General features: G+C 37.1%; 2 protein-coding genes across 2 annotated transcripts; both read right to left on the bottom strand.

Moving 5' to 3' along the window:
* Positions 1-3,776: 3,776 nt before the first annotated feature.
* On the bottom strand, positions 3,777-10,125 carry krt1-19e (keratin, type 1, 19e). The gene is made up of 8 exons (XM_073822296.1): positions 9,380-10,125; positions 9,214-9,296; positions 7,661-7,817; positions 7,269-7,430; positions 5,833-5,958; positions 5,092-5,166; positions 4,809-4,957; positions 3,777-4,027 (listed from the first exon to the last, which is right to left on the bottom strand). The coding sequence occupies exons 1-8, from the start codon at positions 9,890-9,892 to the stop codon at positions 3,892-3,894; spliced, it is 1,401 nt and encodes a 466-aa protein (XP_073678397.1). The 5' UTR covers positions 9,893-10,125; the 3' UTR covers positions 3,777-3,891.
* A 3,705-nt stretch (positions 10,126-13,830) lies between these two features.
* LOC141289209 (keratin, type I cytoskeletal 50 kDa-like) lies at positions 13,831-15,963 on the bottom strand. Its single transcript, XM_073821303.1, has 7 exons — positions 15,487-15,963; positions 15,152-15,234; positions 14,911-15,067; positions 14,661-14,822; positions 14,444-14,569; positions 14,138-14,358; positions 13,831-14,016 (listed from the first exon to the last, which is right to left on the bottom strand). Exons 1-7 carry the CDS (start codon positions 15,907-15,909, stop codon positions 13,884-13,886), a joined length of 1,305 nt encoding a protein of 434 aa, XP_073677404.1. The 5' UTR covers positions 15,910-15,963; the 3' UTR covers positions 13,831-13,883.
* Between the last annotated feature and the right edge of the window lie 982 nt (positions 15,964-16,945).

The raw sequence follows: 16,945 nt of genomic DNA on the forward strand, positions 1-16,945 counted from the left end.
CTTTCATTCCAGTTTGACCTTTTAGGTACTTTTGCAACACAGTAGAAGCAATTTGTCAGGATTGTGCAATTCTAACTCCTTTATTATTACACTTTATGACCCTGTACTGAACCTATTCTACATCTTATCTTATCTGTCTTATCTTATCTTAGTCTTATTTACATTTCGATTGCTTTAGACCAGGGTTCCCCAAATCTTACCCTGGAGGTCCAATGCGCTGCAGAGTTTAGCTCCAACCCTGATCACACTCACCTACCTGTTATTCTCTAATGATCCTGAAGACCTTGATTAGCATGCTCAGGTGTGTTTGATTAGGGTAAGAGCTAAACTCTGCAGGAAAATGGATCTCGAGGTCCAGATTTGGTGATCCCTGCTTTAGACTACTGAAGTGGACTCATTTGATTAGCTTTTATTCAATACTGTGGCCTAAATTGAGTAATTGCAATAGGTGCGACTAATGCTAATACTTCAGTAGAATCTTTGATTAATATTATTGCTTCGTAGACTAAGTGTGAGCCCTGTGATTATCACTTAATGGCAAAAAATTTATTTTTGTCTTGTTTTCCAGGTAAAATATCTGAAAACCCTTAAAACAAGTGTACTTAGTAAGCAAAACCTTGTACAATTTTAAGCTTTTATAGATTGTAACTTGAATGTGTTTAATATATTGTTTATATACAGTTGAGGTCAAAAGTTTACTTACATTTTGCCAAATTTGCAAAATGATAATTATTTTACAAAAATAAGTGGGATCATGCAAAATGCATGTTATTTTTTATTTGTTACTGATCTGAATAAGCAATTTCACATAAAATATGTTTACATAAGAGAAGATAATAATTTAATTTATTAAATGTAAATTATCTTAATACTGTGTTGTTACCTGAAAGATCCATAGTGTTTTTTTTTTCTTTTTTTCGTTTAGTGATAGTTGTTCACGAGTTTGTGCTGAACAGTAAAACTACCTGCTGTTCTTCGGAAAAATCCTTCAGCTTCCATAAACTCTTTGGTTTTTCAGCATTGTTGTGTATTTGAACCTTTTCCAACAATGACTATATAATTTTGAGAGCCATCTTTTTTCACAACGACAACTGAGGGACTCATATGCAACTATTGCAGAAGATTCAAACACTCACTGATGCTTCAGAAGGAAAAACTATGCATTATGAGCCTGGAGGTGAAAACTTTTGAACAGAATGAAGTTTTTTATTATTCATGTGTACAATTATCTTTTTTTTTTCATTTAGTACAGCCCTTCTGAAGCTGCAGAAGATACTTACATGTTTCAAGAAAAAATACGTAAAATTTACTCTGAGCTTTAAATTCAAAAAGTTTTCACCCCCGGCTCTTAATGCATCTTGTTTTCTTCTGAAGCATCAGCAAGTATTTGAACCTTCTGTAACAGTTGCATATGAGTCCCTCAGTTGTCTTCAGTGTGAAAAGATGGATCTCAAAATCATACAGTCATTTTTGGAAAGGGTTCAAATCAAATACAAAAAAAAAAAAAAGCTGAAAAACCAAAGAATCTTTGAGATGTGAAGGAGTTTTGTTCTGAAAACCAGCGGGCAGTTAAACTGTTCAGGACTCATGAACAACTATTGCTAAACAAACAAACAAACAAAAAACAAAAAACAAACAGCTGTGGTTCATACAGGTAACAAAATAGTCAAGTGTATGTAAGCTTTTGAACGGAGTCAATTTTATAAATTCAGCTATTATTTTCTCTTGTGGACTATATGTAAACGTCTTTCATGTGAAATATCTTATTGAAGTCCGTACTAAATAAAAGAAATAACGTGTATTTTGTATGACCCCTCTTGTGGTAAAATCAACATTTTGCAGATTCTGCAAGGTGTATGTAAACTTTTGACCTCAACTGTGTGTATATATATTTATACATTTATATAAAAAAAGCAACAAAGTGAAAACAATCAAAATGCACTTGCAAAATACATACTCAAGTGCATCCTGTTTTTAGGACTTTAACTAGACAACAAGTTTGAAAAAAAAAGAAGAAAATAAAAAAAGTAATTTTAGTCAATTATTTTTATTAAATTATATAAAAGGCAATTCCAAACAGGCATAAATTAGACCATGCTGGTTAGTGCTGGTTTGGTGCTGGACTAGCTGCTTGACCCAGGGAGACAAGCTTTGGCTTTTTAGCATGTAACTACACCATTCTGTGGACAAAAGGCATATTTCTTTACTGACAGCAATTCAGAAGTAGCTGTGGATTGTAATGGAATGTTTTGCAAGCAATGTATAAATCAAACAAATATTTCATTATAGTTGATGTTTTATCCTTGGCAGTTTTTTGACAGGTGAAATGGCTTTATATTTTTCCTATAAGTGCATAATAGACTTATTTCTGCAACTGCCAGTGAGATAAATAGAATTGAGAATGTTAACAAATAGATTTCTCCAGGTTTTGCACAGGCCTCTTTGGATGGTCTGTCAAAACACATATGTGAGATTTGTCATTCCCGTGTGAAATGAGTATTTACTCTCACTACCATTATTTTTTTTTTGTTTATTCACATTCATATGTATTCATTCAGCAGATTCTGCCATCTGTGCAAGTTTGTTGGTAAAGAGGTCCATTAAGGGGATATTCGTTTGTAACTTGTTTACGTAATTCGGTAACACTTTAGAATAGGTAACGCTTATTCACTATTAACTATGACTTATTAGCATGCATATTACTAGAATATTGGCCATTTATTAGTACTAATTAAGCACATATTAATGCCTTATTCTACATGACCTTATTCTACATCCCTAATCCTACCCAATACCTAAACTTAACAACTACCTTACTAACTATTAATAAGCAGCAAATTAGGAATTTATTGAAGGAAAAGTCGTAATTAATATTGAATAAGTGTTACTTATTCTAAAGTGTTACCCGTAATTCACATACTGACACATAACTGTGGCTTTGCGAACCTTGCTTATAATGTTGTTTGTCTGCTATGTGTGGTTTAAAACGATTTGACAAAGTGAAAGCAGTCATTTGAAAACATTAAAGACTTACTGTAATATAAATGTTTCTCACCTGGATTTAATTGAGGATGAGATTGGATCGAGATTGGACTTGTTTATGGATGTGCATTGGTATTAAATCAAAGTAGATCTTCAAAATAAAAATTTGCTGGCAGTTTATTTACCCTCAGGCTATCAAAGGTGTAAATGAGTTTGTTTATTCAATGGAACAGTTCTGGAGAAATGTAGCTGCTCACCAAGAGATCCACTGCAGTGAATGGGTGCTGTCAGAATGAGAGTGCAAACAGCTGCTAAAAACATGTGTGTTTGTAATGAATAAATCCATTATTAAGGATAAGTTTTAACTTCAGACTGTGCCCATAATAATCCATAATAATGCTTCCTTCAGTGAAAAAGTCCATCCTTTGGTGTTGTCTCGCATCAAAATTTGTCTCACACCAACACATTTAGAACCGTTTTGGACTGTTTTTGCTTGTAAACGATGCTTAATTTGTGCATATTTCTCTCCTGATTCAGACAAGAGACTTTTTCAGTGGAGAAAGCGTTGTTATGGATAGAGGACTAGTAGTGGTTTAAAGTTAAAATGTGTTATTGATAGATTTGTTTCTTACAAACATGCAGTTTTTCCACTTCACAAGATGTTAAATGATGGACTGGAGTCGTGTGGTATACTTGTGGATTGTTTCAGATGTGTTTGTGTCTCATTCTGACAACACCCATTTGAAAAACCTCATAATTGCATCCATGTAGAACAGATGACGCAATCACACCCATTTTGCCTTTGACTCTTGCCTTTATTGTTGTAAATGCTCAAAGACCACCACCATATTCTGACAGCATGAGAGGAGATACAGGTCAGCTCTCCAGCCAACGCGAGCCTGGTGTGCTTTACTTAACGAGGGATGTTGAAGAGGAAGAAACCACCTTTCCATCAACCACCTCCTCCACAACAGTGATCACTGCTGTTTTTGTGGTAGTGGTTGTGCTGGAGGAGGAGCTGGAGCCAGAGCCAGAGATTGCGAGGCTGTTTGGAAACAAAAACCAGTTAAACCTGTAAAGCTCAATTTGCACTACAAATGTGGTCTTTCAAACTTTAAACCACAAGCTTCCACAGAACCCCAAACTGATCATCTACTCTTATTTAAAAATAAAGGTTCCCAAAGGCGTTTTCACAGCAATGCCATTAAAAAAAATATTTTTGGTATTCCTAAGAATCTTTCAGTAAACGGTTCTTAGAAGAACCATTTTTTTCTTAGTGTGAAGAACATTTGTGACCCTGGACCACAAAACCAGTCATTATGGTCAATTTTCTGAAATTGAATAAAGAAACAGCTGGATAAATAAGCTTTCCATTGATGTATGGTTTGTTAGGATAGGACAATATTTGGCCGAGAAACAACTATTTGAAAATCTGGAATCTGAGCGTCCAAAAAACCTAAATATTGAGAAGCCTTTAAAGTTGTCCAAATAAAGTTCTTAGCAATGCATATTACTAATCGTAAATTACGTTTTGACATGTTTACGGAAGGAAATTTACAAAATATCTTAATGGAACATGATCTTTACTTAATATCTTAATGTTTTTTTGCAAAAAAGAAAAATCAATAATTTTGACCCATTCAGTGTATGCTACTTAAGTTTTGTGGTCCAGGGTCACACTTGAATCATCTAAAGAACCTTTTGTGGAATAAAAAGGTTCCATAGATGGTAAAGGTTCTTAATGGAACCCTCAATATCCCAATAAAGAACCTTTATTTTTAAGAGTGTATCAACACTACTGTCCAAATCCAATGTCTGTGATATACCTGCCGCTGGCTTCTGCATCCAGCAGTCTCCTGTACTCTGCAATCTCCAGTTCCAGTCTGGCCTTGATGTCCAGAAGCATCTGGTATTCTTGACTCTGGCGCTCCAGGTCGCCACGAAGCTGCACCAGTTGACCCTCCATTCCACTCACCTACACGCCCGAAGGGAGAAGACAGAACTTTTAACCCCACCACATGTCAGTTTTACAATCTTGTTCAGTGAGCTGGCGACAGTAAGAGATCTTTCTTTAAGATTTATGAGATTCTTAGCCTTGGGAGCTCTCACCTGGGCCTGGTATCCAGACAGCTGCAAGGAGTAGCGATTCTGAGTATCGCTCAGGGTGCCTTCCATGGATGATTTCTGTGAGGTAGAGATAATGAGAAAAACGTGTTAGCAATGAGCAAACCTTCAAATTTTCTATTACGTTTGACAAGCAGGAGTGCAAGTACCTTTTATCTTACTTTTGAAAGGGTTAATTGTTTAAATGTAACAAATGAAATACACTACCTTTCAAATTTTTTGAACAGTAAGATTTTTTTTAATGTTTTTAAAGATGTCTTTTCTGCTCACCAAGCCTGCAGTTATTTGATCCAAAATACAGCAAAAGCAGTAAAATTGAGAAATATTTTTACTATTCACAATAACTGCTTTCTATTTGAATATATTTTAAAATGTAATTTATTCCTGTGATCAAAGCTACATTTTCAACATCATTACTCCATCCTTACTGACTTCAGTGTCACAAGATCCTTCAATAATAATTCTAATATGTTGATTTGCTGTTCAGGAAACATTTTTATTATTATTCATATTTAAAACAGTTGAGTAAATTTGTTTCAAATCCACAGATCAGCATTTATCTTTTGTAACATACACTATACAATTCAAAAGCTTGGAGTTAAGTAATCTATAACTTTTAAATCACAGGAATATGTTACATTTTAAAATATATTCGAAATATATTTAAACATGAAGCATCATGTGTCCAAATAGCTTTTGGGCTGTATTTTGTCTACACAAACTCACCATGGCAAGGAGAGATTGAAGCTCAATCTCCAATGACTGTACAGTGCTCTTCACTGTGTTGACCTCAGTTTTTGAAGTCTGCAAGGTCTCAGTGCTTGTTTCCACCTCTTCTTTCAAGGTCTCAGACTGCAAAAGAAGTGATTTAAAACAATTGTTTAACCTAAAACATGCATAAATTCAACATAGGGTTAGCTGTGCAGTTTGTCCACCTTGTTCTTCCCGTAAATGTGTAAATTTTATGTCTGGCTTCCGGTCTCATCTGCATCCAGATATTTTTACCTGTACAAAACAGCTCGTTTTGCTGCTTGATATTGTGGCTTACCATATTATTTTAATGTGTTATCTTAATTATGTTGTACCTTTTACTGCACATTGTTATTCTTGTTGTTTTCCTATAATAGATAATGAACCAGAAATCTCAACCATAGGTTTACTTTTGTTTGAAGAAAAAGATGGATAGACTGTCTGTGTAACGTCTTTGTAAAGCAATATTAAATATTTAATGTGTTCTGAGTTTTTCACACCACAGATAAATAATAACCGCCCAGCTGAATTTGAACGATAAAAACGCCAAGTAAATTAAATAAGTTAGTAAAATCTTAAAAGGTAAGCAGTATTCTCTGCTCTCAAACGCTGGGGGTGTGTCCGCAGTCTGCGCTGAAGCCACGCCCACTCGCGGGAAAGTTCCCGCCTTTCTCAACTGTCAACAACGCTACAACTTTAATGGACGACCGAGCTGTTTGTAAATTAGGTCATATACATTTACACGAGGAAGGCATAGCTAGCTAGCAAACTGTAGGCTGTAGTAACTAACGTTAATGACAGTAACTAGCGGGAGAACTGCTTCTCTCCAAAGTCATCTTTGGAAGATCTACTGCATTATTTTTTCATTTGTTTTGATTGCCATATATTTGTTTAGCTTTTCTTTCACATGTTATTCATTGGACCATCTTTATTATTTTATTCCCAACATTTCTGAGCTGAACCACTAGACTCCATAGGTAACCCTGGACCACAAAACCAGTCTTAAGTCACATGGGTATATTTGTAATAACAAGTAAAAATACAATGTATTGGTCAAAATTATCATTTTTTCTTGTATGCCAAAAATCATTTGGATATTAAGTAAAGATCATGTCCAATGGAGATATTTTGTAAATTTCCTACTGTAAATATATCAGAACATAAATTTTGATAAGTAATATGCATTTTTTTTTTTTTTTTTTTGCAATTTTCAAATAGTTGTATATTGGCCAAATATTGTTCTGTCCTCCTAACATAACAACCATACATAAATGGAAAGCTTATTTATCCAGCTTTCAAATGATGTGTAAATCTCAATTTCAAATAAAACTGACCCTTATAACTGATCTTGTGGTCCAGGTTCACATATAAGTGTTTGTCATATACAGATTGAAGTTCTGGACTAAACCAACCTTCTGCTGGAACCAGCCTTCCAGCTCTCTCCGGCTCTTGGATACGGCAGTCTCGTATTGCTCACGTATCTCAGCCAAAATCTTGGTCAGGTCTTCCTGTGGTGCCGCATCAACCTCCACGTTGACCTGTCCACTCATCTGATCGCGTGAGGTAAGTAGGTCCTGAAGATACATCATAAAGTCCATTTTAAAATATTTTTCCATCATCATCTGTTTATTCTTGCCTACATCAAATATGTTACAAAACAGTGACATCTAGAGCTTAAAAGCTATAAAACACCTGTGTGACCTGACCTCCTGTTTAAAACATTTAACTGGAACAATTCATCGCATAAATCATTTGTTTTAAACCTGCTTTACTTCATTCTGAGGGTTTTTCAATAATTTACTACCTCCTCATGATTCTTCTTTATGTAGACAAGCTCCTCAGTGAGCCCTTCGATCTGCAGGTTGAGGTCTTTGTGGCTCATGTTGAGCTCGCTAAGCACAGTCTTTAACCCTGCGATGTCTGCCTCCACAGACTGACGCATTGCCAGCTCATTCTCATATCTGTCAATAGAAAGGAACATTATACAAAAAAATGATGTGACTGGATATTTTCCCCATTATATGAGTTTTACTAGTTCATTACTAGTTAAAGAAGATATTTTAAAGAACGTTGATAACCAAACAGTTGACGGCAGACCTTGACTTCCATAGCGTGGAAAAAAATACTATGTACACTCTTAAAGGTTGTATCAGCGATTCTAGGCTGAAACATAAAGTGTCACATTCAGCTGACCTTTCTTCGCGATCCGCTCGCTGCCTGCCCCATAAATTGGCTGTAAAACAAAAACGCATCTCTGTGGTCAGCCTAGGGTTCGAGACAGGGGTGTTGCTAGACCCCCCAGTAAAAAATATGCTGTGCCCCGGTAAAATCTCTAATTTGAGTTATAACTTACATTGATGATTCCAAAATAAAGACATTAAACTACATGCAACAACTGAATTAACAAGTAATGGGGGCCTGTGCCCCAGTAGAGCTTTAGGTCTAGCAACTCCCCTGGTCCGAGATATGCCAAAAAAACAATCGGTGCTACCACCATTTCCACAGAAAACAAACAGTGTTCCAACCAATCACCGTCAGGGGGTTGGTGTTGTGAACTTTCGCTCTGCCTCCCTCACATCCCTGCACCAGTATGAAAGTCCACAACACCAACCCCCTGAAGGTGATTGGTTGGAACACTGTTTTCTGTGGAAAGGTTGGTAGCACCGATTGTTTTTTTTTTTTTTTGGCACATCTCCGACCCAGGCTGACCACAGAGATGCGGATCGTGAAGAACACTTTATGTTTCAGGCTTGAAATCGCTGATACAACCTTTAAAAAGAAAGGCTTCAAAGGAGTGTTTTTGCAGTGATGCCACAGAAGAACCATTTTTGGTTACCCAAAGAACCTTTTAGTGACCTAATCTCAGAAGAACCATGTTGGAAAACATTTTAAAAATCTAAAAAAAACCTTTTTCCGCTGTAAAGAACCTTTTGCATTTGAAAGGTTCCATGGATTTTCAAGGTTCTTCATGGAAGCATTAATGCCTAGAGCAGAGGTTCTCAACTCTGGCCCTCGAGGTCCACTTTCCTGCAGAGTTTACCGCCAACCTTGATCAAGCTCACCTGCCTGTAACTTTCTAGTAATGATGAAGAGCTTGATTAGCTTGTTCAGGTGTGTTTGATTAGGGTTGGAGCTAAACTCTGCAGGAAAATGGACCTCGAGGGCCAGAGTTGAGAACTCCTGGCCTAGAGAGAACCTTTATTTTTCAGAGTGTAAGTCACTGGCTGCTATATGTTCTTCTGTTTTCAACAGAATAAAGAAACTCGTACGTTAAAATCATTTAAAAAAAATTCTATGATACAAGTACATTTCCAAAGAATATATATAATAGAAATTTTATGAAAAATAAAATATTACTTCACTCTGAAGTCATCTGCCGCTAAGCTGGCATTGTCAATACTGAGGTGGACTGTGTTCTTTTCCTGCAGGGCACTCAAGATCTGTGAACAAAAAGTGAACATTGTTTGATTTTATTTACTCATTTTATGGTAATGAAGATTATTACATCATGCAGTTTTCTTACTTTAGCCCGGAGGTCACCAATAGTAGCTTCGAAGGCAGAGTAGTTGCGACCTTCGCCACTAGGAGAGATTCTGTTTTCAAGGAATTGGCGTATCTTCAGCTCAAGGTCAGCATTAGCCTTTTCAAGGGAGCGGACCTTCTCCAGATAGGAGGCTAGACGGTCATTGAGATTCTGCATGGTGAACTTCTCGTTGCCTATAACACTATCATCTGCTCCTCCACCGAAGCTGAATCCTCCTCCAGCACCTCCAGCTCCACCAGATCCACCAAATCCCCCGCCGAATCCTCCACCAGCGCCTCCTGCAGCACCAAATCCACCTCCGAAGCCAAAGCCACCTGCTGAGCCTGCTGAGGCCATGGAGCGAGAGGCACTGGAGATACGGACCCCTGAACCTCCTGCACCTGCATACACACTGCCAGCCCTCATAGCGCTGATGCGGCCACCTCCTCCACCTGAAGAAGAGAAGCGTGAGGAGCCCGATGAGGACCTGCTGGAAACGAAAGTGGTAGCCATGTGGACGGTGGTTTGTGGTCTTACTCTGCTCTGGCTGGAGAGTGAGTACAGTAGTGCAACTCAGGGTCCTTATATATGCTGGTAGCTGACAAGGAAGGATGCGTTGACCTTTTTTTCATCAAAAAATTCGCTGACAGCAAGGAATTCTGTCAGCTTGAATCACCTGAAGTGAAAGGTGACGCTAAGAAGTGAAATTGGTTGAGTGATCGTACCCTCAGGTGTAAAAGATAGACGCTTGCATTCCCCCCGTAAACCTTTCCCCAGATAAAAGCAGCTCTGTACTTGTTCAAACTTTTATAAATGCAGTTTTTTTACTGCTGGTTTTGCTGTTGTAAAGTCTCTCATACTCTAAAAACCTTGAATATTTAAGATCACTCTTAATTCAGAGGCCAATAACTAACTCAAATGATGGACTCATTCAATATCTGAGGCATGAAAAGTTCAATGCAGAGTTTAAAGACCAGTTGCATCATATAAGTTATGTAAATGTGTTGGAAGAAGCTAGTTTGTCTACAAAAAAGTGTTAAAATATGTAATTGGACAAGATATGAAACTACGTGGAGGTATGCTGATCTCAGCTGTGATGTAACATTTGCATACAGCCAAGTATTATGTAACAATTGTACTATAAAGGAGCATTGAGAGGTAAAAGTGCCTCTCATGTTTGTGCATGTACCTGTGTGCAGTACAGAGCAGCAGAATGTTTCCCACCAAGCTCAGCTTAACATTAAATTCCTCCCTTAGGCTGTTGAGCCAAAGAACAGATCTCTGCATTATTAAGCGATTCACAACGCATTTAGTTCTTATGTTGTTAAATTGAGCGCTTTTATTACTTTTGACATAAGCTAATTTGACTTAAATTTTAAAAGGGTCATAATTGTTTTAAGATTAGACTAATACGTATATGTGATAATTATAATTACAGTTGAAGTCAAAAGTTTACATACACCTGGTAGAATCTGCAGTGTTAATTATTTTACCAAAATAAGAGGGATCATACAAAATGCATGTTATTTTTAATTTAGTGACCTGAATAAGATATTTTAAATAAAAGACATTTACATATAGTCCACAAGAGAAAATAATAGTTAAATTTGACATAAACTTTTTTCCTAATACTGTGTTGTTACCTGCATTGAAAACTGGGCGGTGAAAACTGAATAAAGATTTTCTTATTTTACCTAAATATCTTTTTTTTTTTTCATTTAGTACCGCCCTTCAGAAGCTACAGAAGATGTTTCACAGAAAACTAAATACGTTCAATTTACCCAGATCTTCATATTCCCAAAGTTTTCACCCCCCGGCTCTTAATGCATTGTGTTTCCTTCTGAAGCATCAGTGAACTTTCTGTAATAGTTGCATATGAGTCACTCAGTTGTGATTAGTGTAAAAAGATGGATCTCGAAATCATACAGTCATTGTTGTTGTGGGACCTGAAGGATTTTTTTTGAAGATAAGCGGGCAGTTTAACTGTTCAGGACACGGAACAAGGGACTCATGAACAACTATTGCTGAACAAAAACAGCTGTGGATCATTCAGGTAACAACACAGTATTAAGAATCAAGTGTATGTAAACCTGAACGGGGTCATTTTTATAAATTTAACTATTATTTCCTCCTGACTATATAAATATCTCAGGTCTGTACTAAATAAAAAAATAACATGCATTTTGTATGATCCCTTTTTTGGTAAAATAATTCACATTTTGCAGATTCTTGCAAGGTGTATGTAAATGTTTCACTTCAACTGTTTGTGTTTTGTGATGGACTGGTGCATCCAGAGTGTTTCCTCCACCTGCATGCAGCCCAACATGCTTGGACAGGCTGCAGAATCCAGTTTGGAGAATGGATAGATGTTTAATGTAATAAAAATATTTGAATTGCCATTTGATTGATTAGACAGTGAATCCAATTAAGTTTAAAGCTTAAATTCAGATTTAGGAAATGTAATACTGCAGAAAAATGAATACACCATTCTCAATATTTATACCCAATTTGATGTTGATTAATCAGCGTAGAAAGTATGTGCCCCAGTTTCAAAATGTAGAGTTCAGCATGCATGAGCTGCAGGAATTTATAGTGCTTGACCCCGCCCTATTTTTCATAAATTCAAGTCATAAACTCTGTTCAAAAAGCTCCCTATTGTATAGTGCACTATGTTTGTTATCTGAATTCTGAGTGAATAATTTATTTCCCCAAATATAGTTTACAGTTGTATACCCATAATTCACCCTGTGTATTGTCCTAAAACAAAATAATCAAAAAGTTTACAATTTTAAAGTAATACAAAGTCTAAAATAATGGTACTAGTGTAATCACGTTTTATAGAAAGCATTAAAATGTACAAATTGTTCATAATTTTATTTATTTATTCACTGACTCAACATGATTTGGACTTAATTAAAAAGGGAGAGTGCAAGAATGGAGTACAAAAACATGTAATACAAAAAGTATGTTTGTTAACAGAGTTCTGCAAACAAGTAACCTAAACTCAAATTCGCTTCTCTAAACCCCATAATTATTCGTTTCAGGACCATTTTTAGTGAAATGTAGGTCAAATTATTGTAAAAATGCTGTTTCTTAGTTTGGCAGCGTGCTCGGCCACAAGAGTGCGCGCGCTTCACAGGAATGGCGCGTATTTCTGAGGGAGAGTTTTCAGCGAGGTGAGGCAATAATATTACCACATTTATATGATTTATTTAATCATGAATTATATCACGTATTTTTTATGATAAGTTAGGGGAATACCGTAATATTAATATTAAAATCTATCAATAGAAAACCGTATTATTTGAGTCTTAAAAGTGTTTCACGAAATTACTTGACTCACTTAAATTAAAGTTATTGTAACCACAACAGTCCGTAATGATTGAGTACGCAAACTAAAATACATTTAAACACCGTGGTTTCATCTGAAGATAGAGATTTGATTGAGTTTGACTACTTGTGCGAAAACAAATGTTATATTATAATCTAAGTATGTTAAAATAATAGTCTGTTCCACACAGATGTAGGCCTACTACATTAGTCATAACAATACCTACACTAAATAAAGTTATTACATTTTCAAAACATCTAATTTGTGTACAGGCTAATTGTGACATTCACATTAGGCCTTCTTGAATGTTTACTTGCTACAATATGTAATATTGATGGGTGCATTGGCGATAAAACACTGGCCATTTTTAACAACCTAGTTCTTCACATTTTCTTTAAGCTGTAACTATAGAACTTGTTAGTCCAGTGGATTAGTTTTTGTTTGACTTGCAGTGGGTCTCAAATCCCAACATGTCATCTTCTTTCAGCAGATTTTGAAATCACCAGCTTTCAACTGGATTACCCCTTACCCTTTAAAGTCATCTCAAAGTGACAAGGAAGCATCAGTAATGTTTCAAGAATGAATAGTGACTGAGGTAGAGAGTTAGTTGTCAGTTTGTGAAAAGGGAACGGAAAGGTTGTGCAACTTGTATTTGTTCTTTGATTTTATTGGCTTTGCTAGTGTTGGGGCCCCATAGCACAGTAAAGTGTAAATGACCTCATAGCGTAATTACATTTGTCTTGTTTAAGATTTTCCTGTACTCAGTAATGCATAAATGCGTATAAAGATGTGTGTACATACCAGAGAGACATTTTGGTTATTTTTGAAATGGATATAATTAATAAGGCATTTCCTTTATAGAGAAATGAACTTTAGCCTGATTTAATATATGCCGTTTAATGTATCAACAGCTTCTAATTTATTTTTTGTACTGATAATTGAGAACAGCATTGTAACTTAGTATTTTAGTTAGCTGTCGTTCTTGTTTGTAATTTTATTATTTTTTTTCACCACAACTAGGCTAATACTAGAAGATCTATTTTTGCGTTTAAAATCAGTTTGCATAAATTGCAACATAATATGACAACAAAACAGAAGAAAATCAGTCAAACACTAGAAATGCAGAGTTAGTGCACACTTTAGTGCAGTTTATTGGTTTTTCATCACTCTGACTTAGGATGTTTTTGACACAACCTCGCTTTTAGACTGGGAGGATGAACTGACTACTTTGCCATCCACCACCTCTTCCACAATGGTTACCACTTTGCGTGTAGTCGAGGACGTGCTTGAGTTTGAGGTTGAGAAGCTGCAGAGGTAGAAGGAAATAATTTTGCATTACAGAAATGTCAGACAGATATCCCCATCTCACTGAAAAATTGTGACACTACTATCTAAATCAAGAGATTTTCTGTTGTAGTTTGTCTCACCTTGTAGCCTCTCCATCCAGAAGTCTCCTGTACTCTGCAATCTCCATCTCCAGTCTGGTCTTGATGTCCAGAAGCATCCTGTACTCTTGCCCTTGACGCTCCAGATCACCACGAAGCTGCACCAGCTGCTCTTCCAGGCTGGTCACCTGGAACTGGTAGCCGGACAACATGGAGGCATAGCGGGCCTGTGTGTCTGCCAGAGTGCCTTCCAACGACCTTTTCTGTTGAGGGAAAGCTACGTTATTTTGTGCTCTATGCAGTGTGATGACCAAACTTCAAACTACAAGATTCAAATTTCTTGCTTACCATGCTGAGTTGTGACTGTAGCTCGATTTCTAGACTTTGGAGTGTGCGTTTAACTTCTGTAATTTCAGATCGGGATGTTTGAAGGGTTTCTGTGCTCACAGCAACTTCCTTGTTGAGGGCTTCACTCTATAAGAGACATAGCAAAGCATTCAGACCTTTTCTTGTTTTTTTTTTTTTTTTATAATAGTGCCCTTTCTATAAAAACATCTGATGTTACCTTAGCCTGGAACCAGGCCTCAAGATCCTTACGGTTCTTGTTGGCAACAGCCTCGTAGTGCTCACGGATTTCAGCCATGATCTTTGTCAGGTCTTCCTGTGGTGCCGCATCTACCTCTACGTTGACTTGTCCGCTCATCTGGGCACGGGCCGCCAAGAGTTCCTAAAGATGCAGTAACAAACCACTGAGCATTTGCCTGACATACACTGACATTCATGAACTATCAAGTGTGAACCAATCACCAACTTACCTCCTCGTGGTTCTTCTTGAGGAAGATCAGCTCTTCTCTTAGACCCTCAATCTGCAACTCCAGATCAGATCTGGTCATTGTCAGCTCATCCAGAACCTTCCTCAGACCAGCAATATCTGCCTCTACAGACTGCCTCATGCTCAGCTCATTCTCGTATCTGCACAAAAAAGAATCCAATATAAATGCTTTGGACCTTATACAGATGTCAGAATTCTGCTTATTCATGTTCCTAGTCACTTACTTGACTCTGAAGTCATCTGCAGCCAGCTTGGCGTTGTCAATGCTCAAGTAGATGCCTCCGTTTAAACCAGTGGCATGCTGAATCTTCATGGGGAAAAACGTGAAATTGCAGTATTTTTCACATTCTCTACAAATTAGGAACCATGTGGTATTGATGGATATTGGCACAAAATGAATAAATAAAAAAGGATCAAATTTAGATCACCCTTGCAGTTGCGTAATTGAGAAAGTCTGGTGTGAATGAGGAACCGTGGGTTTTATAGAATTGGTTAATTTTTGTCTAAAGGTAGTTTAATGATTGACTTGACTATCATGTTTTATAGGTAAGTCACGTACCTTGGCCTGGAGGTCACTGATAGTAGCATAATAGGCGCTGTAGTCACGAGCAGAGGGGGCTGTCTTGCTATCCAGGAACTGGCGAATCTTCAGCTCAAGATCAGCATTGGCCTTCTCGAGGGAGCGCACCTTCTCCAGGTAGGAGGCCAGACGGTCGTTGAGGTTCTGCATGGTGGCTTTCTCGTTTGCAGACACATCAATGGCATCATCCAGGTTGAAGCCACCTCCGAAACCAGCACCAGCACCACCACCAGCAGAGAAGGAACGAGAAGAAGAGGCACTGGAGATACGTGTCCCATATCCTCCTGCTCCTCCGTACACACTACCGGCACGCATGGCGGTGACACGACCAGCTCCACCACCAAAGCTGGAAGAACCTCCTGAAGACATGTAGGTGCGGGTGGAAGAAGAAGAAGGCATCATCTTGAAGATGGCTTGGTGTCGTTCTCAACTCTGGCTGGAGAATGAGAGAGCGGATGAGTGAGGAGAGGACGACCCCTGGTCCTTATATGTGGACAAAGGGGGAGGGACTAGATGGATCGCCTAAGGGGGTGGGCCAAGAAACTACTGCCCCGTTCCCTAAAGAAACAGGCGTGGCTAAAGACTGCATGGTATGTTAACATTTTAGAGTTTCATTTAAGCTCCTCAGTAATTTCTTTAAATTTTGCCATACCAAAATGTGTGTTTTTTGAGTATGTTGAGTAAATATACAGTAATATATTCAAATATTTTCAGTAAATTATAGCTCAACGGTAGCCCACAATGTGTGTAGTTGGCCTATCTTTTGTTAAACAAATCAAAATTAAAACTGGCCAATTTATAAATGATTGTGGGGTAAAAGTTTGACTTATTTTAAAATAAAAGGCTGTTTTTCACTACACATGGTGGTTGGTGTCATTTGAAGCATGCCACAGTAAGTATGTTTTATATGTATTCTTTTGTACCGATACTAAATTTAAACAAAGCAGTTCTTGCCTAATGTCTTTACTTTTGCATCAAAATGAGCTATATTGAACACCAAGTGAATAAAAGCAGGTTTAGCTTGTCTGAAGAGGGTTTCGGATGACCTGCAAACGATAATCAAGCATGTAGTGACGAGTTGGAATGTTTAGTTTTCAAAAGGCAAACTGAAAGTTTACTTTAGTGTGCAACACAGTTGTGTTGTGCAACTTTTAAATATTTCGAGCATGGAGTGAATGTAATACTGAATGTATTTACATCTAATATTGATTAATTCTAAAAATAAAAAAATTTATTATATAAATTCCTAACATTTGTAGTTACAACTAGTTCTTAAATTATGATTTTTAGATTTTGCTAAAAGTTTTAATTCATTCTGACCCATATGTGGACCACAAAACCAGTTATAAGGGTAATTGATATTTTTACATACAATATTTGGCCGAGATGCAACTATTTTTTATAAATCTGGAATCTGAGGGTGAGTTATCCAAATGAA

The sequence above is a fragment of the Garra rufa genome, chromosome 17, assembly GCF_049309525.1.
Source record: "Garra rufa chromosome 17, GarRuf1.0, whole genome shotgun sequence".
NCBI classification, from domain to species: Eukaryota; Metazoa; Chordata; class Actinopteri; order Cypriniformes; family Cyprinidae; genus Garra; species Garra rufa.